Here is a 27486-nt window from a genome sequence, read left to right as displayed (position 1 = left end):
AAGAAGACACAAATAAATGCAAAGAGATCCCATCTTCATGGATCAGAATTAATCTTGTTAAAATGTCCATACTACCCAAAGCCATCTACAGATTCAATGTAACTCCTATCAAAATTCCAATGTCATTTTTGACAGAAATAGAAAGAAAACCTAAGATTTGTATGAAATCACAAAAGACCCCAAATAGCCAAAGAAACCCTGAGAAAGAAGAACAAAGCTGGAGGCACCATACTTTCTGATTTCAAACTATACTACAAAGCTACAGTAATCAAAACAGTACGGCACTGGCATAAAAACAGACATACAGACCAATGGAACAGAATCAAGAGCCCAGAAATAAACACTTGCATATACAGTCAACTAATATTTGATAAGGGGGCCAAGAATATTCAATGGGGAAAAGATAGTCTCTTCAACAAATAGTGTTGGGAAAACTGGATAACCACATGCAGAAGAAAGAAATTGGACCCATATCTTCTACCACTCACAAAACTTGACTCAAAATGGATTAAAGATTTAAAGACCTAAAACCATAAAACTAGAAAAAAATATAGTGGAAATGCTCCTTGACAGTGGTCTTGGGAACAATTATATGGATATGACACCAAAAGCACACACAACAAAAGCAAAAATAAACAAGTGGGACTACATCAAACTAAAAAGCTTCTGCACAGCAACCTGATTTTAAAGAATAGGCAGAGGAACTGAACACACATTTCTGCAAAGTGGTGAGGATGTACAGAAAAGGGTACCTTGTGCACTGTTGGTAGGAATGTAAATTGATATGGCCACAATGGAAAATAGTACGGAGATTCCTCAAAAAACTAGAAATAGAACTACCATATGATCTAGCAATCCCACTTCTGGGTATATATCTGAAGGAAATGAATTCAGGACTTTGAAGAGATATCTGAACTCCCATGTTCATTGCAGCTTTAGCCACAATAGCTAAAATATGGAAACAACCTAAGTGTCCATCAATGGATGAATGGATAAAGAAAATGTGATATATACACACACAATGAAATACTATTCCATTGGAAATCCATATCCATATGGCTAAAGAAAATGTGACACATACATGAATACACACACATAACGGAATATATTATTCAGCCATGAGAAAGAAGGAAATCTTGCCATTTGCAATAACACAGATAGACCTTGAGGGAGTTAGGCTAAGTGAAAAAAGTCAGAGGAAGACAAATACTGTATGATCTCACTTATATATAGAATCTAAAAAAGCTGAACTCATAGAAACAGACAGTAGAATAGTGGTTACCAGGGGCTGGGACGTCAGGGAAGGGCAGAGACGTTGGTCAAAGGGTACAAACTTTCAGAATAAATTCTGGAGATATAACGTACAACATGGCGGTAATAGTTAACAACACTGTATTAAATACTTGAAAGTTGCTAAGAGTAGATCTTAAATGTTCCCATCACAATAAAGAAAATGTGACATGTTGGAGGGGTTAGCAACTAAGGCTATGGCGGTAATCATTTTGCAATATAAGTGTACCAAGTCGTTGATACACGTACACCTTAAACTTACAAATGTTATATGTCAATTATATCTCAACAGAGCTGGAAAATAAAAGAGAGAAAGCAGTTTAGAATCAACTAGACTAGCATCTAGAGTGAGTGGAACAGGATGAAATGGCAAAGGAAACCAAGAAAGTAAGGTCAGAGATGTGAGAGACAATGCCAGAGATGCCAGAGTGTGGCATCATGGAAGCCAAGAAAAGAGAAAGTTGCTCAAAGATTGAGGAAAATGAGACTTAAAGAGCGTTCATAGTGATATAGAAGTCACTGATGACCTTAGAAAGGGGTCTGAGAGGTCTCAGTGGAGAAGGTTTTGCCACCGAGAGGACGAAGCCAAATGAAACAAGAGCATGGGAAGATAGAAATAGGGAAAGAGCCACAGGGACATGCAGACTCGGGGCGGGGGGGGGCCGCTTTTTGAACACAGGGAAGACCTGAATATGGTTAAGTCCTGATGGGAAGATCCAGTACCAAGGGAGAGACTGAAAATAATACATAAAAGAGAACTGACAGCACAAAGCTACTGAAAAGGTGTGGAGAGCTGGTCAGCGATGGGCATGTATGTAAGGAGCGGGGGAAAGGATGGCCTTAGCCAGCTGAATTGATCCCATACCTCAAATCCTACCAGGCAGGAAGGAGAAGAGGACTGGGGTAGCACCAGGTAGGTACGGTATATATAGATTTAGGGGGCAAAGTTCAGGAAATTCTGCTTTGTTCAGGAAGCAAGAGACGTGGTCATCTTAATTTTTAAAACCCACCCCTGCTGTTGAACATTTAGGTTTCTTTCATTCTATCAATGAGAACAGAAGAGTTGGGTCAAAGGGTAAGCACTCTTCTAAACTTTTGAATTCCTACTGCCAAACTACCCCAGAAAAAAAGTGTTTCCTATTGACTCCCTCCAGCACTGTTCTCATGTTGGATGACTACTTCCCCCACCTCCAATCTTTCTGCTTGGCATTTATTGTTCATCATGGTTAAAAATATTTTAAGAGAAAAAGACTGATTTTTTTTAAAAGGTACTAGATTAGGAGTAATTACGCATGTATAAATTCAAGTAGGCATCATTTAAAAACCATTTTAAAATATCACTCCATCAAAATCATGTAATAAAGATAGGTACCTCTCAAAATGAAGTTGGAGATCAGATTTATCCATTATCAGTATAGACAAAATGTAATAAAATAGCAAAAAGCTGAAGAAATAAAGGTAGGACATAAGAAACAACTTCTCGATAAAGCAGACCACAGAAAAGCCTTTCATGAGAAACTTTCTGAATAGGATTCAGTAAACAATCATTTGTCTGGGCAGAGGATAGGATCCTTTGATTATTTGAAAATCATTTGCAATTCAGATCAACAAGCAAAATCACCCAGCAATAAAGCACATAACCACATTCTGCCACTGAACCCCTAACAAGGTACAGATTTCGTGCCAAAACGTCTCTCCACTAAGACCTTATCATCATTATGCTGAAAGCCAATGAGAACACAGATAACAACCCAGATCTGGGTCGAGAATTATTTTTATTGTAGGTGAGGTACTGCCCAAGTCTCAAAGGACAGGAGAGACAGGCCCTTCTTTCTTACCTTTACCATGAACGTGAAGTCTGTTAGGGCCGGGGAGTAGACAGCCCCACCAGCACACGGCCCCATGATCAGAGAAATCTGAGGGACGACTCCGGATGCCATGACATTCCTCTGCCAAAAGAGAAAGGCAAAGGCATCTGGTTACAGAGGTGTTCTAGGCATTATCTGCAGAAAAATAAAAGTAATAATAAAATTACATTTGGCTTATATTCACAGAAATTCTATCCTGGAGGCAAGAGATCTAATCAGTAAAGCTTCTTCTAGAATTATACATGTAATTTATTCCCATCACCAGTGAGATAGCTGGCATATTATTTTCTGGGGCTTATACCCTCTCCCCTCCTTGGCAGTAGTTCCCCAAACCTCCACCAGGACATGAGCTCAGAGAGAACTCCACCACTCTTACTCCAGCTCCAAACACACCTCAGGCCCAGCACCCCTGTCTGCATGAAGCTGGCTGGAAGAATGAATGAAAACCTTAGAATACATGGGGCCAAAACTTATCCTGGAGCCCCTTCACACCTTCCACAGAGGGTACCCAGCAGTTACAAGGCAAGGCTAAGAGACAGGTGATAGTTTACCCTGAGTTTTCTATGTCTGCCCCCTGAGACAGGGCATATGGGAAAGAGGGAGGTAGCAGAAGCCAGAAAGGCTCCACAGGGACAAAGGTGTTGTAAAGGGCCAATCCTCAGGCCTCCTTCTGGGAAAGACAAGATTGGGGCTGGAGGACTCAGGCAAGATAAGGGCCCAATGACTCCTTGCCCAACCCCCAACTTCTTTCCTTCCCCTGAACACCATCAGCTTAAGAGAAGTTATGTCCACTTTTAGCTCTGCCTTGGCTCTGAGCCCAATTTCTATAAATCATAGGACAAATCTCAGGACAGTACAAAAAGACATCTATAGATAGAGGACTTTAAGAACATGCTGGAGTAGGAAGCACCAAGAAGCTTCTCCCGACCTAGACAACAGCTGCACTGGCATAATCTGTCTGATGTAATTATTTTGTAACTCTGGAGTCTATTGAAGGCTTGCAACTTCCAGGGGAAGATCTGAAGGGTGAATTGTGGTTAATTTTGGTCAATTTCAGCTCTTAACACAGTAGCAGCTACCCATCCCCCAACCCAAGCCACAAGGGAGGCAGCTGTGCAGGAGCAGCTGTGCATGTGTGCCTGCAGCAGCTTACACAGAGCTTTCAGGAACCAGGGTAGGCAAACAGGACCTAGTGCTCCAAATATCAGGGATCTGTATTCTGACTGCTCACTGTGGATTCTGATCACAAAGGTGCAGTTAGAGATTGTTGTTGCACCTCCCCCTCCAGCGCAACATCACTAATTATGAGGACAACACAAATGAGATACCACACCACACACATTAGGATGGCTATCAAAAACCAGAAAACAAGGTGATAATGTAGAGAAATTGGAATCCTTGTGCACTGTTGATGGGAATGCAAAGTGGTACAGCTGCTCTGAAAAACAATGAAGTTCTTCAAAAAATTAAAAGCAGAATTATATGATCCATAAATTCCACTCCTGAAGACATACCCAAAAGAATGGAAAGCAGGGTCTCAAAGAGATATTTGTACACCCATGTTCATAGCAGCATTACTCATAACAGCTAAAAGGTGGTAGTAACCCAACTGCCTGTCAACAGATGAATGGCTAAACAAAATGTAGTATGTACATAAATGGAATATTTTTCAGCCTTAAAAAGGATGGAAATCCTGTCACATGCTACAACATGGATGAAGCTTGAAGACATTATGCTAAGTGAAATTAGCTAGTTATAAAACGATAAATAAATGTATGATTCCACTATATAGAATGTATGATTCCACTCAACTGAGATACTTAGTCAAAATCATACACAGAAAGCAGAATGGTGCTTGCCAGGGGCTGGGGACAGGGGGTAATGGGGAGGAACTGTCTAATGGGTATAGAATTCCAGTTTTGCCAGATGAAGAGTTACGGAGATGGATGCTAGTGATGGGTGTACAACGTCATAAATATATTTTATACCACTGAACTGTACATTTAAAAATGGTTAAGTTGATAAATTTTATATTATGTGTATTTAACCACAATAAAACAAAGTTGAAAAAAAGTTATCCATATTTTGCAAAAAATATCAAGCTGGGTGGACTTCCAGCTGCGGCAGAGTGGAGAGGTCAGAAAATACTCTCCTCGAAAAAGAACTAGAAAACTGGACAAAACTGTCAAAAACAAACATTTCAGGGTTCTGAAATCAGACCAAACATTAACAAATTGAGAATTTTTTATTAATGAAATGCCAAACTTGAGATAAGAACATGAGGAGTCTGTGGCATTCTCAACTAAGGTTGCTACTATTGCCCACATCCTTCAGGGTGAGAGAATAACACTAGACAGTAATTCAAATCCACAAGAAACAAGAGCACTAAAAATGGTAAATACGTGATTAAATATATAATACTGTTCTCTCTTCTTAATACTGTTCTCTCTTCTTAATACTTTTAAAAGACAAAGCTGTTATATAAAGCAATAATTATAACACCTTGTTGTTGGGCTTATCACCTAAGAATATAACAATAATGGCACAAAGAAAGAGAGATAAAACAGAGCTATAATGGAGCAAATTTTATATTTTACCAGAACTCAGTAACATTTTGAAGTAGATTACGATCAATTAACATACATATTGTAACCCTTAGAGCAACCACTAAAAAAAAAAAAACCAAAAAAAAGTTCAAAAAAAACAGTCAGAGAAATTAGAAAGGTACATTAAAATACGTGTTTAATATAAGAGTTGAGAGACATCACAAAAGATGATGAAATAGGAAGCTCTAAGAATTCATCCCTCTACCAAAACAACTATTGAGCTGGCAGGAACTGTCTCCAGCAACCATTTTGGAACTCTGGAGCGGAACTCTTGTAGCGTCCAGGGAAGAGTTTCAAGAAGAAGCAGGTAAATTTCAGTCAATTCCCGAATCTAGAATAGCACATACCATCACGCACCCTACAACCCTGTGGCAGGTAGCCACAGGGACAGGCAGCTTGTGTTCCTAGAGTGGCCAGCTCATGTCAGGGTGGCAATAAGGACACCGTCCTCCAAAAATCAGTGTTCTGTGTTTTAATTACTGATCATGGCTTTTGACCACTGAGGGGCCAGCACAGAGGCTGGCCATTGTTTCAAGCTTGAAAGACTCAAACAGCTTCTCAGCTGAAACGGGATTTAAAGAGACAGTTCATCTCTTCTGGGAGGCAGACATTTAAGAAAATCTTTGTCAGATCACTGGTTGACTGCAGAGACGTGGAACTAAAACTTCAGGGACAACACTCAACATGGAACATATTTTGCAAAATAGCTGGGAAAAGTCACAAGTGGACAGATTCAGGCCCCAACAAGCAAAAATCAGCAATCTCTGATGAGTCGGAGAGTTAAATTTCCAACATTACAAACACAGTACTCAGAATTTCCAGTACCCAACAGAAAATTACAAAACATGCAAAGAAACAGGCTAGCGCAGCCCATTCACAGGAAAAAGAATTTGACAGAAACCATATCTGAGGAAGCCCAGACAATGGACTTGTCAGTCAGAGATGTTATACAAACTCTTAAATATGTTCATTGAGCTAAAGGAAATCATGGGAAAAGAACTAAAGGGGGTTGGTGGCAGAGCAGTTAAGTTGGCACGTTGAACTTTGGTGGCCTAGGGTTTACAGGTTTGGATCCTGGGTGCGGACATGGCACTGCTTGGCAAGCCATGCTGTGGTAGGCATCCCACATATAAAGTAGAGGAAGATGGGCACAGATGTTAGCTCAGGGCCAGTCTTCCTCAGCAAAAAGAGAAGGAGTGGCAGCAGATGTTAGCTCAGGGCTAATCTTCCTCAAAAAAAAAAGAACTAAAGGGGGGCCAGCCCCATGACCAAGTGATTAAGTTTGCACGCTCCGCTTTGGTGGCCCAGGGTTTCGCCAGTTTGGATCCTGGGCACAGACATGGCGCCACTCATCAGGCTATGGCGAGGTGGCATCCCACATGCTACAACTAGAAGGACACACAACTAAAATATACAACTATGTATTGGGGGGATTTGGGAAGAAAAAGGAAAAAAAAAAAGAGAACTAAAGGAAATGAGGAAAAGAATGTCTGAACAAAATGAGAATGCCAATAAGGATAGAAATTATAACAAGAAATGAAGCAGAAATTTTGGAATTGAAAAGCACAATAACCAAACTGAAAAGCACACAAGAGGGGCTCAAGTACAGATTTCAGCAAGCAGAAGAAAGATTCAGAGAACTTGAAGACAACTGAAACTATCTAGTCTGGGGAACAGCTAAAAAAAAAAAAAAAAATGAAGAAAAATGAACAGAGCCTGAGGCACCTGTGGGAAAGCATCAAATGTACCAACATACACAGTATAAGAATCTCAGAAGAAAGAGGCAGATAAAATATTTGAAGAAATAATGGCCAAAAACTTCCCAGATTAGATGTAAGATGTGCATATTCACAACAAGGATCTCAGTGAACTCCACGCAGGATGAATGGAAAGAGATCCACACCAAGACATATTCTAGTCAAACTGCTGAAACTTAAACACAAAGAGAGGAATTTGAAAGCAACAACAGAGAAACAACTCATCACATACAAGAGATCCTCAATAAAATTAACAGCTGATTTCTCATGAGAAATCCCAGAGGCCAGAAAGTAGTGAGATATGTACAGTCTTGAAAGAAAAAACTCAAATATATTCAGCAAAACTATCCTTCAAGAATGAAGGAGAAATTAAGATATTTCCAGATAAACAAATGCTGAAGTTTGCTCGTTTGCAGCAGACATGCCATACGAGAAACGTGATAAGGAGTCTTTTAGTCTGAAATGAAAGGACACTAGGCAGTAACTTGAAACCATGAGAAAAAATAAAGAACACTGGAGTAAATGCAGCTTCCTAAGTAAATTTTAAAAAGACAGTATTACTGTACTTTAGTTTGGTTTTTAATGTCTCTCTTCCTCCTATATGATTTAAAAGGCAAATGCACAAAACAATTACAAATCCGTTAATGGGTATGTATAAAGATGTAATCTATGATGATAACAATATAGAGGAGGAGGGATGCAGATGTACACAAGCAGAGTGTTTAATACTGAAGCTGGAAAGGCACTATTCAAATCAGATTGCTGTAGATTTAGGGTGTTTATTGTAATCCTTATGGTAATCACTAAAGAAAAAAAATAAAAATGGAAGAAGTGAATCAAGATGGTACACTACCAAATAAAAAAAAAAATCAACTAAATACCTAAAAAAGCATTAATGGAGGAATTGAGGTAGATGTAACATATGGAAAAGAAATAGTTAAATGGCAGAAACACCGCCTTTATCAGTAATCACACTAAATGTAAATGGATGAAATTATTTTATTAATATAGATTGGTAGATTTGATTTAAAAAGAAAGAATCTATCAATATGCTATCTACGAGAAGCCTTACTTTATTTATTTATTTATTTTTTTCTGACGTGCCAACGTTTATTTGATGACTAGCAAAGCTTCTGAACTTGTCCTTCAGGCTTGTTATTCTGAAGGGTGTTTGACCTTCAGTCATGTAAACATTGCAAGGCATTATTACCAGACTTCTGGGTCTTGGCTCCATAGTGAGCACTGAAAGGGAAAAAATGAATGTAATAGAAACAGGAACTTTGGGCTTTTTTTCTGCTTGTTTCTTCTTAAAGCTATATGTGTTTTCTGGCTTCCTATACATCTGCAGGGCCTTCAGTGAATTATGGTACATCCACATAATGGAGTATTCGGCAGCCGTGAAAAAGAATGAGAGCTCTTTTGATGTAGTGATGCGAAATGATCTCCAGGATATATCATTGAGTGAAAGAAGCAAGAGTGGCTAGTATGCTCCCACTTGCATTTAAAAAAGAGGACAGTGAATGTGTGTGAGTACATTTGTGCAGGCATCAAACATTTCTAGACGGGTACACAAGAAAGCGACAATGTTAATTGCATTGAGAGAAGAAACAACTAAGGAGCCTCACTTTAAATATGAGGACACAAAAAAGTTGAAAGTAAAAGAGTGGAAAAAGATATTCTATACAAAGGTAACCAAAATAGAGCTGGGAGGCTATATTATTGTCAGAAAAAATAGACTTCAAAAAGTTACAAGAGACATAGACATACTGATAAAAAGTTCAACACACCAAGATATAACAATTATAAAAATATATGCACCTAACAACAAAGCCCCAAAAATATATGAAGCAAAAACTGACAGAATTGAAGGGAGAAACAGACAGGTGCATAATAATAGCTAGAGATTTCAACACCCTACTTCCAGTAATAGACAGAACAAACAGAAAGAGGATCAGTAAGGAAACAATGGACTTGAACACAACAAACCAGTATGCATAACAGACATATACAGAACACTCCCCCCAACAAGAGAATACACATTCTTTTCAATTGCACATGGAACATTCTCTAGGAGAGACCACATGTTAGGCCACAAAATAAGTCTCAATAAATTTAAAATTACTGAAATCATACAAAGTAACTTTTCCAATCACAATGGAATGAAACTAGAAAAAAACCTGGAAAATCAACAAATACATTAAAATTAATCATAATATTCCTAACTAACTAAAAGGTGAAAGAAGAAATTACAAAGGAAACTAGAAAATGCATTGAGATGAATGAAAATGTAACATGCCAAAACTTATGGGATGTAGCGAAAGCACTGCTAAGAGGGAAATTTATAGCTGTAAACGCATATATTAAAAGAAAGTATTAAATCAATACCTGACTTTCCAGCTTAAGAAACTGGGGAAAGTAAAAGAAAGCAAGCAGGAAGAAGGAAATAAAACTTGGAGCAGGAATAAATGAAATCGAATATAAAAATAGAGAAAAATCAATAAAACCAAAAGTTAATTCTTCAAAAAGATGAACAAAATTGACAAACTTTTAAATAGCATGACAAGAAAAATTCATACCACTAAAATCAGAAATGAGAGGAGACATCACTACAGAAATAAAGATTATAACAAAATAATATGAACAACTAACTGTATGGCAACAATTAGGTAACTGAGATGAAATGGACTAATTCCTATAAAAATACAAACTACTGAAACTGAGTTGAGATGAAACAGAAAATCTGATAAACCTGTAACAAAAAGATTGAAATCAGTAATCATAAAACTACCTACAAAGAAAAGTCAAGGCCCAGAGGGCTTCACTGGTGGATTTTACTGAACATTTAAAGAAGAATTAATGTGAATCCTTTACAAGTTCCTCCCAAAAACAGAAGAGGTGGCAACACTTCCAACTCATGTCATGAGGCTAGAATTATCATGATACCGAACCAGAAAAAGATGTCACAAGACTTAAGAAGGCTGAAAAAAAATTCAGAGCACCAAAAAATTAGAGAGAAAAAAAAGACAACACAAGAAAAGATAACTACAGACCAATCTCTTTTATTAAGAAAGATTCAGAAGTACTCAAAAAATAGTAGCAAACAGAACCCAGCAGCCTATAAAAAGGATTATACACCATGAACCAGTGAGATTTAGCAGAGGAATACAAGGTTGGTTTAACATCCAAAAAATCAACGAATGTAACACACCATATCAACAGAACAAAGGACAAAAATCAAATGATTATTTCAGATGCAGAAAAAGTATTTGACTAAATTAAACATCTATTCGTGATAAAAATACTCAAACAAGAAGTAAATGTGAACTTCCTCAACCTGATAAAGGGCATCTACAAAAAAAACCCAGTCAGTTAACATCATATTTAATGGTAAAAGAATGAATGATTTCTTCCTAAGTTCAAGAACCAGACAAGGATGTCCACTTTTACTACTTCTATTCAACATTGTACTGCATGTTCTAGCCAGAGCAATTAAGCAAAAAAAGAAATAAAGGGCATCCAAATTAGTAAGGAACAAGTAAAACCATCTCTATTTGCAGAAGACATGATCATGTATATAAAAACTCCTAAGGAATCCACACACAAAAACATTTACAGCTAATAAACAAGTTCAGCAAGCCTACAGGATACAAGATCAAATATATAAAAATCAATTGTATTTCTATACACTTGCAAAGAACAACTCAAAAGCAAATGAACAATTCCATTCACAAAAGCATCAAAAATAATACTTAGACAGAAAGAACAAAAGAAGTGCAAGACATGTATGCCGACAATTACAAAATATTACCGAGAGAAATTAAAGACGACCTAAAGAAATGGAGAAACATTCCATCTACATGGAGTGGAAGACTCAAGGTGTTAAGAAGTAAATTCTAGGGGCCGGCCCTGTGGCCAAGTGGTTGAGTTCGCGCGCTCTGCTGCAGGCGGCCCAGTGTTTTGTCAGTTCGAATCCTGGGTGCGGATATGGCACTGCTCATCAGGCCACGCTGAGGTGGCGTCCCACGTGCCACAACAGGAAGGACCCACAACTAAGAATATACAACTATGTACCGGGGGACTTTGGGGAGAAAAAGGAAAAAATAAAATCTTTTAAAAAACAAAAAAAAAAGAAGTAAATTCTAGCCAAATTGTCTGTAGGCTCAATACAGTTCCTATCAAATCTCAGCAGCCATTTTTGTAGAGTTGACAGCAGATGAAAAAATTTATATGGAAATGCAAGGGACCAGAATAGCTGAAACAATTTTTAAAAAGAACAAAGTTGGAGGACTTTATCCAACTTCAAAACTACCAGAAAACTATAGTAATCAAGACAGTGTGGTTCTGATGTAAGGTTAAGGACAAAGATCAACGGTAAGGATTCAGTCCAGAAATAAACCCTTACGTTTATGGTCACTTTTCCACCAAAGTGCCAAGACAATTCAATGGGGAAAGAATAGCGATGTCAACAAATTGTGATGAGACAAGGATGAATTTAGACCCTGACCTCACACCATACGAAAAATTAACTCAAAATGGATCACAGATTTAAGAGAGCCAAACCTATAAAACTACATAAAGAAAACATTGGTCAAAATCTTCATGACTTTGTATTGGGCAGAGTTCTTCAATATGACAATAAAAGCATGATCCATGAAAGAAAAAGTGAAAATTGGAATTCAAAATTTAAAACTTTGCACTTCAAATGCCACCATTAAGAAATAAAAAGGCAGGGCTGGCCCAGTGCCTGAGTGGTTGTTTGCACACTCTGCTTCAGTGGCCCAGGGTTTCACTGGTTCGGATCCTGGGTGCAGATGTGGCACGGCTCGTCAGGCCATGCTGAGGCAGCATCCCACACAGCACAACCAGAAGGACCTACAACTAAAATATACAACTATGTACTGGGGGGATTCTATGTACTGGGAGAAAAAGCAGGAAAAAAAAAAGAAAGAAAGAAAAAGGCAAGTCACAGACGGGGAGAAAATATTAGCAAATCATGTCTGATAAAGGACTTGTACCCAGAATATGTGAAGAACTATTCTTACAACTTAAAAGTCTAATTACAAAATGAAAAAATGATCTGAATATACATTTCAGCAAAGAAGATATACAAATGACTAACGTGCGTGAAAAGATGCTCAACATGATTAGTAAGCAGGGAAAGGCAAATTAAAACCACAGTGAGATACCACTATATACCACCAAAATAGCTTTAACAGAAAAAACTGACAATACTAAGTGTTGACAAGGATGTGAAGAACCTGAAACCCTCAATACGTTACTTGTGGTAATGTAAAATGGTACAGTCATTCTAGAAAAAATTCGGCAGTTTCTTAAAGTTATAAACTTGTCAGACTCAACAATTCCACCATTGGGTATCTACCCAAGGGTTGTGAAAACATGTCCACACAAAGAGTTATACACAAATGTTCACAGCAGTGTTATGATGGCCAAAAAGTGGAAACAACCCAAATGTCCATCAACTGGTGGATTGATAAACAAAATGTGATATATCCATATAATATATTATTCAGCAATAAAAAGGAATGAAGCACTGATACAAAATACAATATGAACAAACCTCAAAAAACATTACGCTAAGTGAAAAGAGTCAGATGAAAACACTGCAGACAAAAGGCTGATCAGCCGTTGCCTAGGGCTGGGTAGAGACTGAATGCATACAGGCAGGAGAGAGCTTTTTGGAGGGAAAGGTCGCAAAACTGCACTGTGGTGATTGCACAATTCTATAAATTTATTAAAAATCATTGAATTGTATGCTTACAATGGATGGATTTTATGCTTTATAAATTACACTTCAATAAAAAACTTCTTTAAAATGTCAGTCATGGAGGACCAAGAAAAATTGAAGAAATGCTCCAGATTAAAGGAGATTAAAGAGATATGACAACCAAAAGCAGTATTTACTCCTGGTTTAAATACTAGCCAGGAAAAAAAAAAAAAATAGCTGTAGAGGGGCTACATAGGGATCATTTGATAAAATCTGAATAAGGACCATGGATAAGAATAATATTGACGAATCAGTGTTAAATTTCCTGATTTTTATTACTGTGTACTCTGGTTATAAGAGAACGTCCTTGTTCTTAGGAAACACAACGAAGGATTTAAGAGAGAAAGAAGGCACAATCTCCAATTTACTCTCAAATGTTTCAGAAAAATATAACATGCAAATATGTATATACGGAGAGAGAATGATAGAGCAAATGGGCAAAACGTAAATAACTGGTGAATGAGGGTAAAGGACATATGGGAGGCTCATTGTACTATTTTTGCAGTTTTTCTATGAAGCTTGAAATTACATCAAAATAAAGTTACAAAGAGGGGCCGAACCAGTGGCGCAGCGGTTAAGTGTGCATGTTCCGCTTCTCAGTGGCCCAGGGTTCGCCGGTTGGGATCCCAGGTGTGGACATGGCACTGATTGGCAAGCCATGCTGTGGTAGGCGTCCCACATACAAAGTAGAGGAAGATGGGCATGGATGTTAGCTCAGGGCCAGTCTTCCTCAGCAAAAAGGAGGATTGGCAGCAGTTAGCTCAGGGCTAATCTTCCTCAAAAAAAAAAAAAGTTACAAAGAAACAAAAAATAATACAAGCAGGAAGAAGTGGGTGGAGGTATAGATATGACAAGCAGTATTAGTAAGCAAATAATTAACCAAAGCAGATCTTAAAATCACTAAAGCCTATGCCATGAAAATAAAACAAAATCCCACTGCCCCATAAAGATGTGTTAGACTACATGATATTCTAAAATCCCAACAAGCTCTAAAATGTGGTGGTTTACTGCCACTTCTCTTAGGGCCACCCTATCTTTTGTTTCTAACACAGGGATAACTTCCAGGCTAGGGGCCAAAGCAGACTTTCCAGGCCTAAGCCAAGCCACCCAAAGAACTAATTCTACCCAGTGGGTTATTCCTGGAGCGTAAGTTTAAAGATTCAAAAGTAGGTATAAGGCGGGGCCAGCCCAGTGGCTAAGTGGTTAAGTTTGTGCACTCTGCTTCAGTGGCCCAGGGTTCACAGGTTTGGATCCCAGGCATGGACCTATGCACTGCTCATCAAGCCATGCTGTGGTGGCATCCCACATACAAAATAGAGGAAGATGGGCACAGATGTTAGCTCAGGGACAATCTTCCTCACCAAAAAAAAAAAGGGTAGGTTTAAAGGGGCCAGCCCTATGGCCTAGAGGTTAAGTTCAGCACACTCTGCTTCCGCAGCCCCAGATCAGTTCCCCCGGCACAGACCAACATCACTCATCAGTGGCCATGCTGCGGCAGCAACCCACATACAAAACAGAGGAAGCTCAGGGCAATTCTTCCTCAAGCAAAAAGAGGAGGATTGGCAACAGATGCTAGCTCAGGGTGAATCTTCCGCAGCAAAAAAAAAAAGTAGGTTTAAGATCTACAAAGTGGCTTCTCAACTAACATAAGTACTTCCACAACTAGCAGAGTATCTTATACAAAGTAAATACACATTTTTCTGACTGATCATAAAGGGCAGTGGCCAGGGATAAAAACCCTGCAGGCCAGGGGATGACAAGAACAGCTGGCCTGATTATAAACAATGTCTGCCTGTCTCTTTCCTTCCTTCTCCCTCTCTTTCCTCCCCTCCCTGGAAATGCTGATCTGTCTCTTTTCTTGGGTTTCCATCCGGCAGTCTGTCTCTCTCACCCCAATCTCCCTTACTGTATCTCTCACAATATACTTTCTACTTCAAATAATACACTTATTTTTGTGTTTCTCCTCATTTCTCTTTCTTGAATTTTAGTCTGTAAGTAAGCAAAAAGATATCTGAAAGGATGTTCACCAAGTGTTTATGAATGGTGGCATTTGGGGTGATTTTTTCTTTGCTTGAACTATGTATAATGATCTTGTAGTGTTTCAACCAAAAAATAAAAAGCATTGCATTTTTCAATTCCCAATTCTAGCAAATCAGTTCATTTTAACCTTTTATATTCCCTCTCCCTTGCTTTTGAAACAAGAAGATAAATATTTAAGTGACTTTCCCTTATGAATGATATTTTTGTTTTCCTCTGAGTGGCCCTCTAGGAGAAAAAAAGAAAACCCTCCCATCTACTCTCTCTTGCTTTTCATCCACCCTTCATACCACCCCCAGTGACACAGGAAGGAGCCACAGAACAGACACAAAGGGGCAGAGAACAATGAGAAGAGATGGGAAGCTTTGACCAGCATGCTGTTCTTTTACTCTCTGTTCTCTACTGACAGGTTTCTCACCAGAAAGATGTCTGCATAGCCAGCCAATGACTCTACTCCCTCTTGGATCCGTGCTCCCCCAGAGTCATTCAGTCCAATCACTGGAGCCCCCACCGTCAGGGCCTGGTCCATGATCTGCGACAGCAGAGAAATCTTTGTGAGACAACTGATCCCGTTATCAAAAACAGCATTTACAAAGCACCACAGTGTTTTCTAGAAAATGTTCTGCATGCACTTTTCAGAACAGGAGGAACACTGGCTTCAATCCTGTGATGGCTGGGTACCTTCACGGAGGACAGAGAACCAGATACTTAAAGGGCTGATTAAACTCCCCCGCCCCGCCGGGGCCGGCCTGGTGGCGCAGCAGTTGAGTGCGCATGTTCCACTTCTCAGTGGCCCACGGTTTGCTGGTTTGGAGCCTGGGTGCGGACATGGCACCACTTGGCATGCTATGCTGTGGTAGGCGTCCCATGTATAAAGTAGAGGAAGAAGGGCATGGATGTTAGCTCAGGGCCAGTCTTTCTCAGCACAAAGAGGAGGATTGGCAGTAGTTAGCTCAGGGCTAATCTTCCTCAAAAAAAAAAATTAAAGCCCCCCCCAAACATCCAAAAGCCAAAGCACCTCCCATTAGCAGGGTATGAGACTGCTCGGAGTAACCCTTTCTAGAGCCACAGGCCCAAGCTATAATATTTTTTAGCAGTCAGTTTTGTTCCCAGTTACTCTTTTGAAAGAACTGATAGTAAACAGAATGGCAAAGTAGTACTTTTGTGAAAGTAAATGTGGACCCATCTGTTAATGTGAGGCCAGGCCCAGGCCTGCTTTCACTTCTAATGAGAGAGATTTTCCTTATGGGTCAGCAGTTCACAGCCTAATGAGCAACATTACTAATAGCCCTTGACAGTTTACAAAGCACTTTCACTTTCATTATCTCTTTTATCCATCATAAGAGGCAGTAAAAAGAGAAAAATTAGGAAGGTTTCAAAGTTAAGTGAATGGCCCAAGGTCTCAGGGGTAATATATAACAGGACGACATCTGGAATCCAGGTGTTCCATTATCGAGGGAAGCTCTGCCCAGCCACTACCAATCAGCTCACCTTTAATTCCAAAATTCTTCAGATATGATCTACACTTTTATTCATCTGCACACCATCCACCTCTGGCAGGGCTTTTTAAATACCACCATGTAATCCTTGCACTGCTCTTTACCTTTTTAGCACCTAGACTCTCCGCTGAGACCACGGGTTCTCTACCTGGGGTCCTCAGAACCCCAGGGGTCTGTGAATAGATTTCAGGGAGCTGATGAACTTGGATGGGAAAAAATTTACATCTTTACCTTTATTAACTCTAGCTGATCTATAGCATTTCCTTCAATAATGAATACAGGCAAAAAAAACCCACAATAGTATTAGATATATCTCTGACTTTGTCATTAATAGAAGCCACAGATATTTTTATGTCACATTAAAGTTGTTGCAGATATCTTGAAATATCACATTCACTCATGCCTACTTTGAAATTACAGCAATTTAGATCCACTGCTCAATCCTGTTAATTAACGCACTAATAAGGAAGCACATTACAAATGTGATTCTTTTTTAATATTTTTAATCCTTTGTAATCCTACATATTTTATTTTATGCATGTAAAAAAATGACAGTCCAGGCTTCACCAGTCTGCCAAAGGGATCCATGGTACAAAAATGCTAAGAAACTCCTACCCTGGACTGAAGATAGCGTCAGATCAGCAGCAAATCTTGCACACCTCTGCCCCATCCCACATACCCAGCTCAGTGTCTCGCACTCCAATGACACTCAACATGCACTATGTGCCTGATGAAAGTACCGGATTTGTTTTCAATATTAAATACTTACTTTGCAGATCTTTTGGGCATGTGCTCCTGACAGACTGCCTCCAAAAACTGTAAAATCCTAAAAAGGAAATAATTAAATCAACATAAAATATGGTGACCAGCCAGAGATAAAGAGCCAGTCGGAGGAGGAAATGGAAATTTCAGATAAAAGATCCTAAAAGATTGTCAGAAGTTTAAAAATTAAGAATAAAGTCTGACTTATAAATTATTCCATAGAATAGTGAATAAAATATCTTAGAGGGAGTTCATGTATTGTCAAGAGCAAAAGACCTAGCATTTGCTCTACAAAAATGATTTGTGATTCCGAGGAAAGGAAAACTGTTCATGCAGAATTAATCCGAAAAATCAGATTCAATGGATGTCAAACAGTCAGGCATTTCAACTACTAGGAAACATTTGCTGTTTTGACAAGGGAGGTGAAAAAAGTGAATGGGAGCCCTCATGCTTCCTCTTGCCTATGGATTACCTTCTGACGTAAAGGGCTTCTTGCAGGAATGACTTCCTTCCTAAAATCCCCTCAAAAAGACAGTGGGGAATTCAAAAGAGACTCAGCCTATGAGGACAAAAAAGGAAGAGGCAACACAGCAGAAGAGACTGAACAAATCTGAGGGAAACTGAAAGCACAAGAAGAATATCTGACTTGGAGGGAACAAATGGAAGCCCACACACCTGCAGGAGTAACCACAAGGAGGGGCAAACCAAGAACCATGGCAAGTCGGGGATGAGGAGGGGTGGAAAACAGATTGATACAAAGTTTGTGTTAGGAGCAGTTAGACCCCACAGGGCCTCTCCTTCACCTTGAGAGGAGATAGGTTTATTCTCTAAAGAAACTTAACCAGAAGGCTTCTGGACTCACAATCACCAGCCAAAAAGAAGGCAAAGGTGAGGCTGAAAAGAGGTGAGAATAGGGGCCTATACACTGAATGTTGAGGAGTGCTGGCCCCTCCCTTCCCCCTACCCGCTCCACCCCAGAACACCATACAGCCAATTATCAGGCAAGAGACTGAGGCTGCTTCTCTGGAAAAACTGAAGCGCCCCAGAAAAAATACCTATAGATATTAACATTTTGGGGAACATTACAAAAAGCTGGCTCATCACTCCCTACTCAGTATCCTTCGGGACCTATTTCAAACGCCCCACTTTCCCTAAAGCTTTCCTCAAGAGTGCATGTGATCTTCCTTTGTTCAGAGCCCAGAGCACTTGCTCGGAACCTCTCTCACCCTATCTGTACTTTAGTCACTCCTGTCCTGCCCTATTCTATCTACAAAATGATTAGCTTCTTCAGGGCAAGAACTCTGTCTCAGTTGTCATCTCCACCTCCCTCTCATCCCCACCCTACCCCGTGGGCATAAGTGCTCAAAAGAATCAATTCAATGAATTTTTGTATCTGCTTAATAGTTAGAATACTGTGTCCACAAATCACAATGACTTTCTTTGTTCTGGCTCTCTTATTAATGGTTCCTTCTGTACAAGTTTTTGCCTAGCTCTCATAAATTACAAAAAACAGAGATGACTCCTTCTAGTTAAGCATTTGGTAGACCCATTTATAACAGTTTTAAAATATTTCAAAGGTGATTTAATTAGCAAATGAGTATTATCTAAATACAAATTTAAAATTAACAAGCATAATGATTTTAATATCAAACCCAGAAAACATTTCAGGTTCCTAAACAAGCTCTATAACTTTAAGTCTGTAAAAGGAACTAAATATTCAGATTTATATACATATTTCCAAAACCTCTCAGAGGGGGAAAAAAACATTAAACCCAACATGTTCTTCGTGTTAGTTTTCTACTGCTGCTATCACAAATTCAGTGGCTTGAAACAACACAAATTTAACAGCTTACAGTTCTGTACTGCAGAAGTCCTACGTGGATCTCAATGGGCTAAAGGGCTCTGCTCCTTTCTGGAGCCTGTAGGCCTTTTCCAGCTTCTAAAGACCATCTGCATTCCTTCACTCGTGACCCTCTTCCTCCATCCTCTAAGCCAGCAACCTCAGGGCAAGTCCTTCCCACATCACAGCACTCTGACTTTCTCTTCTGCCTCTCTCTTCCACTTTTAAGGACCCTTGTGATTATACTGGGTCCACCTGGATAGCCCAGAATACTCTATTTTTAAGGTCAGCTGATTAGCAACATTAATTCTATCTACAAGCTTAATTACCCTTTGCCATGTAAAGTAACATATTCACAGGTTTCGGGGATGGGGACTTGGACATCTTTGGAGGCCATTATTCTGCCTACTATGTTCTCCTATGGTCTCAGTGTAAAGAAACTGTACCTGTGTTGATGAAACCTGACAAAACCTGTTTGAACACGTTCATGAAAGCCCAAAACTCAGCAGCCTGTGGTTCGGAGAGTCAAGTCCCCTCTCCTAGGCTGCATCTACCATGTTCTGTCAGGCCCACACACTGCCCAGAACATGGCTGCCCTCCAGGCACACACCCAACCTGCTAAGAGGAATCTCACTCACTTGGAATAAACTCCTGGGACTTCTTACATGACTACTGCCCTGTGATCCACCCCAATCAGACTAAGGATTCTTTCTCCCCCCAAAAAAACACACAGTATGATACTCTGGACATACGCACTGAAAAACAAAGTAAATCCTTTATCTGCCCCAAACTACAGGCAAGTTTTAATTCCCCCCAAGAATGTTTTCTTCCCACGTATTTTGCTCCTGGCTCTGCCCTCAAGGAATGCTCAGTCCACTGGAGTTATGAAATACCTGACTGAAGACATAAACCAATCTTCCATTGATTCGGCCCCGTCCAGTAACCACACTGTCTCCAGGAAACTACCAGAAAAATAGAAAAATGCAGGTTAAAAAACCAAAATACTTCTTTTGAATGAATTTGGCAATTATGCCCCAATGAAACACCCCCCCTCCCCCCGCCGCAAATCTACCCCAAATTCCTTAAAATTCAGCATGAAGAAAGAACATGAAGGAATCTCCCCTTCCCCCCTTCGGTCTGCAACAGCAAGCACTGGGCTACTGAGTCATCAACAGAAGTGAAGGCCACTGTAGTCTTAGGCCTCATCCTCCTTCCCAAAAGCAGAATAATCAAGAGACCCACTATGGTCACCACTACCAAATGCTCATGGGAAGGAGAAGGACATATGAAGAAACACGGTAACTTCTAAAATCCACATACCCACCCCAAAACTTAGAAAGGCAAAGCCACCATTTTGCTTGGAATCTTGGCAATTACTGTGTGGCCCATAATGGCTCAAATGCAGCCAGGCGGTTTGGTGCCAAGTTTACAAATCTTTGGTCACAAACAGCACATATGGAGACCTGAAGAAAACTGACCAAGAGTGAGTCCAAAGAACTCTGTGTACCCATGGAGAACACCCAATTAAAGGAAGAAGTGTTGGTGACTCTGACCTCAAAAACTCCAAGGCATAAAATTAAAGTGTGTCAAGAGGCAAGTGGTCAGCCTCTTGGGGTCTCTGGTGCCTAGACAGACCAGACCACAACTAAAAGACATTCTCACCCTTCCTTCCAAATTTGTCATTCTATACTGCGAGAACTCTGAGCCCACAACCAGAGCCCTGGGAACTGGGCCAGAGTCACAGTGCACCAGGTACAGGCAGTGTACTCGCATTCCTTCATGTGCAGAGAGAGTAAGCAGGGGAACCTGGGGACCCCAGCAGTGCTTCTCCAGGGGCACTCCTGCAATTCCAGGGCCCTAACTTGAACATTTTTCAAGTATCCTGAGTCCCAGAAGGACTTCATTAGTCTAGTGGGTAGGTCAGAGCAGGGCAACAGCAGGAACATGCAACTTGGAGGCTCACACCACCATTGTGAACAGATACCTTATTCTTATCAGCAGCCATTCCAAAATCTGCACATCTGTGTTCCACAAACATGTCGCTCTCGATAAAACTGCCAGGGTCCAACAAGAGACTGATCCGCTCTCTGGCTGTTAGCTTTCCCTAAAATGCAACCAAAACCACTCAGTGATGTCATCATAGATAATGTGAGTAAGCAAGGAGTGCTCGTGGGAGGGCCTGGAAGACAGGTTTCTTCCCCTCACCCCATGTGAAAGCCTCTATTCCGTCAACCTGCCCAAGAGACGGGTGTTAGCAGTAGACTTCAGCCAGTAAGGAAATCAGGGCAGACAGGTGCTCCAGGAGTCACCAACTGTGCAGGGCAAATAAGGAAGTAGGAGGAGGAAAATGTGGAGAGGAGAAGTGAGGCTAAGGAGAGCCCGACCCTGGAACAAGATAACTAGTTCCACAAACACTTACTGGAGACCTAAGGAAGAATGGAGAAGCAGGAGGTGGAAAACCAAAGCAAGCTTAGTGAAAGGTCTGAGGCTACACGCCCAGATTCACAGGCTTCTTCTAGGAAACCCCACAGAAGATCACCTCATAGGGCCCAGCCCCAAGGAGACTTCCAGGACTACCTGCTCCATGGGCTTCTCCTACTGCCCTACAGGGTCCCAAAGCAGGGCCCCCAACACATGACAATGATGCTATGATACAGAGACAACCCCACAACACAGAGGGCTGAGTAGACAAGGAACGGGACAGAGAGTGCTAAACAGCTCACTTGAGAGGAGTAAAAAAAATGCTTCTTGGAGGGGTTGAGATTGGAGCCCTCAACCTATCAAGAGCCTCCATTGCTTTGGCTCCCAAGCCCTGAAACCAAGCCAAACACCTGGGCCCACTGTCCTGCCCTCCTCCCCCTGAAAAAAACACCTCAAATTGGCTACACTTTTCCCTTAAGAAAGTAGCCACAGCCAGTGAGGTTATGTTAAAACAAACAGGTAATCCTATACACTGTTGTATAAAGTAGAATAAGTTTTCCAGAAAGCAATTTGGCAACATATATCAGAGTGTTAAAAATATTTATATCTTTTGACCCAGTAATTCCATTTCTGGGAATCTATCCTATGGAAGTAGTCCAAAAATTGTTTAAAAGAGGGTGGAGTGGGGGATTTACATCAAGTTGGCCTCCTGACTAAGTCAGCTTTGGCAAAAGAGAAACAGCTTCTGGAAGTTGCATCTAAACCCAGTAGGATCTGCCCCGGAAGGGGTGGGGTGATGTTCCAGGGAGGAATTGAGCAATGGGCCCCGACAGAAAGAGTGCACGGGAGCACTGATGGGCCTTTCCAAAGAATGATGTCAAGTTTCCCTCACCCCAGACACAGCCACCCCAGGGGAGGGAGGGAAAGCACGGCTGGCAACCACAGACCATCAACCAAAATTATTCCCCAGCGTCCAAAAGGAACTGTCACCTTCAGGCTGTTATCAAGTGGGAATTTACAACATCTAAATCAACACTCACTTTAGATTTAAATAAAGGGCTGGTTCAAATCTCCTCACTCAAGGCCCCAGTCCCCTTCCCCACGCTGTGAGCTGTGCCTCAGTGCCCTCCAGAGTTTCACTTCTGCACCTTCCGGGTTGGTTGTTTCATTCATCCAGCACATTGTCGAGACGCATACACATGTCAGGGACGCACTGAGCAAGCCGAGTGTCCAAGTTCCAGGTCACCGATCTGGACCTCAGTTTCTTCTGCGATTCAACCGCCCACCCAGGCCATCTCCGAAGGCCAGCTATGATTCTTACCTCTCGCCTCCCAACCCGGGCGGTGCTGGCAGTGCCTCAGCTGCTCAGCGCAGCCAAACATCTAGAGCAGCCCGCGCGCTCCCCAAAAAGCCACCTGCTTCCGACGCCCGCCTCTCCTACCCAGGAGGTCGATGCACGCGGAGACCCTAAGGGGTTCTGCTGGCATTCTGGGGGCGAGATTCCACAAGTTCCCTGCGCGCACCACACACCCCACCCAGGTAAATGTGAAAGTCTGCCCTTGTTACTTCCCCTGCCCTTAAGCCTCGATTTTCCTGCTTCCATAATGCAGCAATAACCTACCCCACTCTTTCATGGCGCATGAGAATAGGTAGACTTTTTAAAAATCAAGCGCCTATTAGTGCTTCACTATCTATTCTACAATAAGATTGTGAGGGGAGAATTATTACTATCTGCTTTTTAGAATAAATTGACTCCTAGAGATTTAAGTAACTTGTGGAAAAGTTTAGAGCTATTGAGTGGTGAGCCGGCTGGACCCGGGCCAGGTCTCTAAAATTCCAAAGAGAACGCAGAGAGTGATAAAGCACAAAGACACTGAACCTCGTTTTCGTAAACGGCAACAGGCTCTAAGGGGAACAGCCTCGCCCCCGCCCCTCCCGGGGTCGCGAGGATTGGCTGGGAGGCCTCGGGCGCTGCAAGCCGGGCACGCTGTGATAGGTGGCGAACGCTGGGGCGGGATGGCCTGAGCCGGCGCAGGACTCACTCGCTTATGCTGTGCGTCGATGCGGCGCTGGCCTCCTCCCAGCAGCGCGGTGCGGCGCTTGTCCTCGATGCGCTCGTTAACGGAGACGGGCTGGCTGCACAGGCTGCGCACCGCGGCGTGGAGACCGCTCACTACAACGCGCAGCCTTGCTCCAGCCGCCCGCAGGCGCACCGCCGCCGCCATTTTTCCCTTGCCGGCGCGCCCCCACCCGGCGCACCTGAGTACGCAAGTGCGTCGAGCGTGGCCACTGCAGGGTCTGCGCCTGCGCAGCGTCGGCAAGGCGTAGGGAGCCTGTGGGCTGGAATGCAGGGCGCTCTTGGGAGAAAGGCCTGAGAGTTCGAGACCCGAGACCTCGCTCGGTTTGGCTCCGAGAAGTATAGGGCTAGTTCCCAGATCTTGTGCCCGCCTGCCTGCACAGAAGATAGGCTTAGTCCTTGCTCTTCTCTAGCTACCCAGACCCCTAGTTTTGTTGTCCCACTTCCTCCAGAAAATGAATAGATAACCAACGTTTTGTGTGTGTGTGAGGAAGATTGGCCCTGAGCTAACGTCTGTTGCCAATCTTCCCCTTTTTGCCTGAGGAATATTGTCACTGAGCTAACATCTGTGCCAATCTTCTTCTATTTTATGTGGGATGCTGCACCAGGCCAGCCCCTAACCAACATTGTTTGAACACTGTGCTAGGTGTTGTGTTAGCCTGATTTCACAGATGAGGCAAAGGAAGCAGAGAGGTAGAGTGATTTGGTTAAGAGCCAGGCCTAAAGCTGTTGTGGAGCCAGGCTTCAAACAGAGAGACATACTATGTGCCACATACTGAGCACAGGGCTCTTAACTTCTAGTGAGTAATCCTCAAAGTAATACAGCAGCTTCAGCATCGCTTGGGAGTGAATTGGAAATGCAAACTTTCAAATTCTCAGATTCTACCCCACACCTACTGAACCAAATTCTAGGGGTGCAGCCAACAATCTGTTTCAACACATGATCTCTAGGTGATTTTGATGCTTGCTAGAGTCTGAGAACCACTGCTCTAGGAATTTAGAACTGAACTCTTGGAAGCTTCTCCATCTGTTTCCCCAGCTAACAGGCAGATCTTGGAGGCAAAGAGCAAGGTGTATATTTTGCATTCTTAACCACAGAAAACTGTTGATCATTAACCCCTCCAAGCTTCACCTCACAGCCAGGGTCTTCATAAAGTCCAAAGTCTGTCCTAGGACTTTAGTGTTAATACAATTCAATTCAGCAGACATTTTTGAGCACCTACTATGTGCTAAGAACTAAGTACTTACTACATTTCCTGGAGTAGGAATTGTTCAGCTAGTTAGGCAGAGAAGCTGAGGGTCCAAGGCCTGAAGTCATGTGGCTGGACAAAGCCCACCTGTATCTGTCTGACTCCAGAATGGATGCTCTTGGCCCTGCAATTGGGTCCCTGCTTTAAGGACCTCACCAACCTAGAGAGGTAGACAGACAAAGGACTGGCCTGGTAGCACAGAGGAGAATTTGGGCAAGTCTGGCTCTGTCAAGGAGAGTATCTCTGAGAAGGTAACTGCATGCCAGGGAACAGGAGTAGTAGCATGTTCAGATTCACACACACAATTGCTTCTCCAGCTTTTGGGAGAATGGTAGTAAATGACACTAGAAAGCAATAATGGAGTTAGAGTGTGAAGAATTTTGCTATGTTCAGAAATTGGGACTTGGTTTGGGATGGGAGCAGTGGGACTCCTTTCTCCCAAAGCGTTTTGCAGATCCCTCTCCTATGGCACATCTCACAATTTGTTAAGATTGTTTAGCTCTCTTCCCAAGCCAAAGGGCAGGGACTGTGGCTGCCTTGCTCACTGCTGTGGCCCCTGCACCTGGAAAAAGGCCCAACACATAAGAAGTCTTCAGAATCTATTTGTGGAATTGAATTGAGCTAGCAAACAGGCAATTGCATGTGGCTCCGGAGGTTTTTCTGCTACCCCTATGCATCCTTCCAGGCCCTGCTCAGGTGTTATCTCCTCGAGGCAGTCCACCCTGATCCTCCCTATGCCTCAGTTAGGGAAAGTATTGGTGCTTTGGGGAAGCAAGGAAGTTTTTCTTATTTAACTCTGAACAATTAGTGCTTAGCAGAAGGCCCAGTACAGGAGGGATCCGTAATTGACTGTTAGACTGAACCTAAGTGCTCCTTCCAGGTAGTTCTCTTTCCCTCCCCTTCTTCTTCCTTCTCCTCCCGTCCTTCCTCCTCGCTGTCCTAGTGCCCTACCCCTGAGTACTCCATACACAGTTCTATAGATCTGTAACGTTATTCCTCCTACTTCAGATGCAAGTCCCAGCCTAGGGTGAGTGGGGTAGGAGGAGTATTGGGTATTATTACCCAATAATGGCTCTCTAGAATCCTAGCATGTTCTGGGCTGTTTTCCTGTCCCTAGTCCCCCTTGCTGGGTTGCTGTGTTTGAGTTATTTCTCCATTTTGAGATAGGAGTCACCCTGATCTGCTCATTCTAGTCTAGTCAGAGACCTCTGTCAGCAAGGATGGATGGAAGAGAATGAAAGAGTTAGCTTGGAGGAGGTCACACGTATTTGGGAGAGTGTTAGTCTGGGTGTTCTCAGAAGCAGCACCCAGTGGGGAATTAAACATTCAAGAAACCAATTAGGGGAACCACCTCTGAGAGAAAATGGGACCACACGTGGGAGAAGCTGGAAGAACTATCAGATTGCAATGCAAGACTGACCCCCAGTCAAGGAGCAAGAGAAGGAAGAGAGCTGGCTGGCTGGGAGCTTCTTAGACTACTGTGCAGTTTTAAGGAAAATTCAGCAAGCCTGTCAAGGAGTCTTAGAGCCAAAGTATTCCTGACCTGTTTGGCTGGGAGAAAGAAGCCTGTGAGAGGTGTGGGCTCAGCACAAATTCAGTAATTAATTTTGGAACAACAGCTGGGACTCTCAGTCAATTATGCTTAGTGTCCTCTCACCTCACAGAATTTTGGGTGTTTAGGAGTAAGGGATGTGAGAGAGAAGAAATTTTGAAGAATAGTTGCCATCCATGTGGGGAGAGAGGACTTTTAAGATGTTTTTTGTGCTTTGTGAATGTACTTCTTTCCTTAGTGTTGTAAAAACTGAAGAAAAAAATGAATTACTTTATATTCACTTTTTTTTTCCTGGACTGTGTTTCCTTGACTCCTGAGACTGGGTTACAAGAGCCCTAGCTAGGGCCTGGCCTGGTGGTGCAGCAGTTAAGTGCACACGTTCCACTTCAGCAGCCCAGGGTTCACCGGTTCGGACCCCAGGGTGTGGACGTGGCACCGCTTGGCACGCCATGCTGTGGTAGGCGTCCCACATAGAAAGTAGAGGAAGATGGGCACAGATGTTAGCTCAGGGTCAGTCTTCCTCAGTGAAAAGAGGAGGATTGGCAGTAGTTAGCTCAGGACTAATCTTCCTCAAAAAACAAAAAACAAAAAAAACAAAAAGACAAGAGCCCTGGCTTAAATTCTAGTTAAAAGTGTTCTTAAGACCTGGAACCTGGTTTTCCCCAGACCATACACATTTTCCAAGCCATCTTTGAGATTCCTCATCTTTTCTGACTCCTTGGGCTCTGTGAGAAATGAGCAG

General features: G+C 41.9%; 1 protein-coding gene across 1 annotated transcript in view; it reads right to left on the bottom strand.

Annotated features, from left to right (window-relative positions):
• Positions 1 to 24130, bottom strand: part of PCCB (propionyl-CoA carboxylase subunit beta) — a 75284-nt gene extending 51154 nt beyond the window's left edge. The window contains exons 1-6 of the mRNA XM_046647419.1: positions 23908 to 24130; positions 21429 to 21548; positions 20338 to 20406; positions 17612 to 17668; positions 15762 to 15875; positions 3129 to 3239 (exon numbers count right to left, since the gene is read on the bottom strand). Coding sequence (XP_046503375.1) covers positions 3129 to 3239; positions 15762 to 15875; positions 17612 to 17668; positions 20338 to 20406; positions 21429 to 21548; positions 23908 to 24090 — 654 coding nt within the window. The 5' untranslated portion in view covers positions 24091 to 24130. The remainder of the gene's footprint in view (positions 1 to 3128; positions 3240 to 15761; positions 15876 to 17611; positions 17669 to 20337; positions 20407 to 21428; positions 21549 to 23907) is intronic.
• Between the last annotated feature and the right edge of the window lie 3356 nt (positions 24131 to 27486).

This window comes from Equus quagga, chromosome 1, assembly GCF_021613505.1.
Source record: "Equus quagga isolate Etosha38 chromosome 1, UCLA_HA_Equagga_1.0, whole genome shotgun sequence".
Lineage (NCBI taxonomy): Eukaryota > Metazoa > Chordata > Mammalia > Perissodactyla > Equidae > Equus > Equus quagga.
The sequence above is the reverse complement of the archived record's forward strand: the minus strand, read 5'-3'. Positions and strand labels throughout refer to the sequence as shown.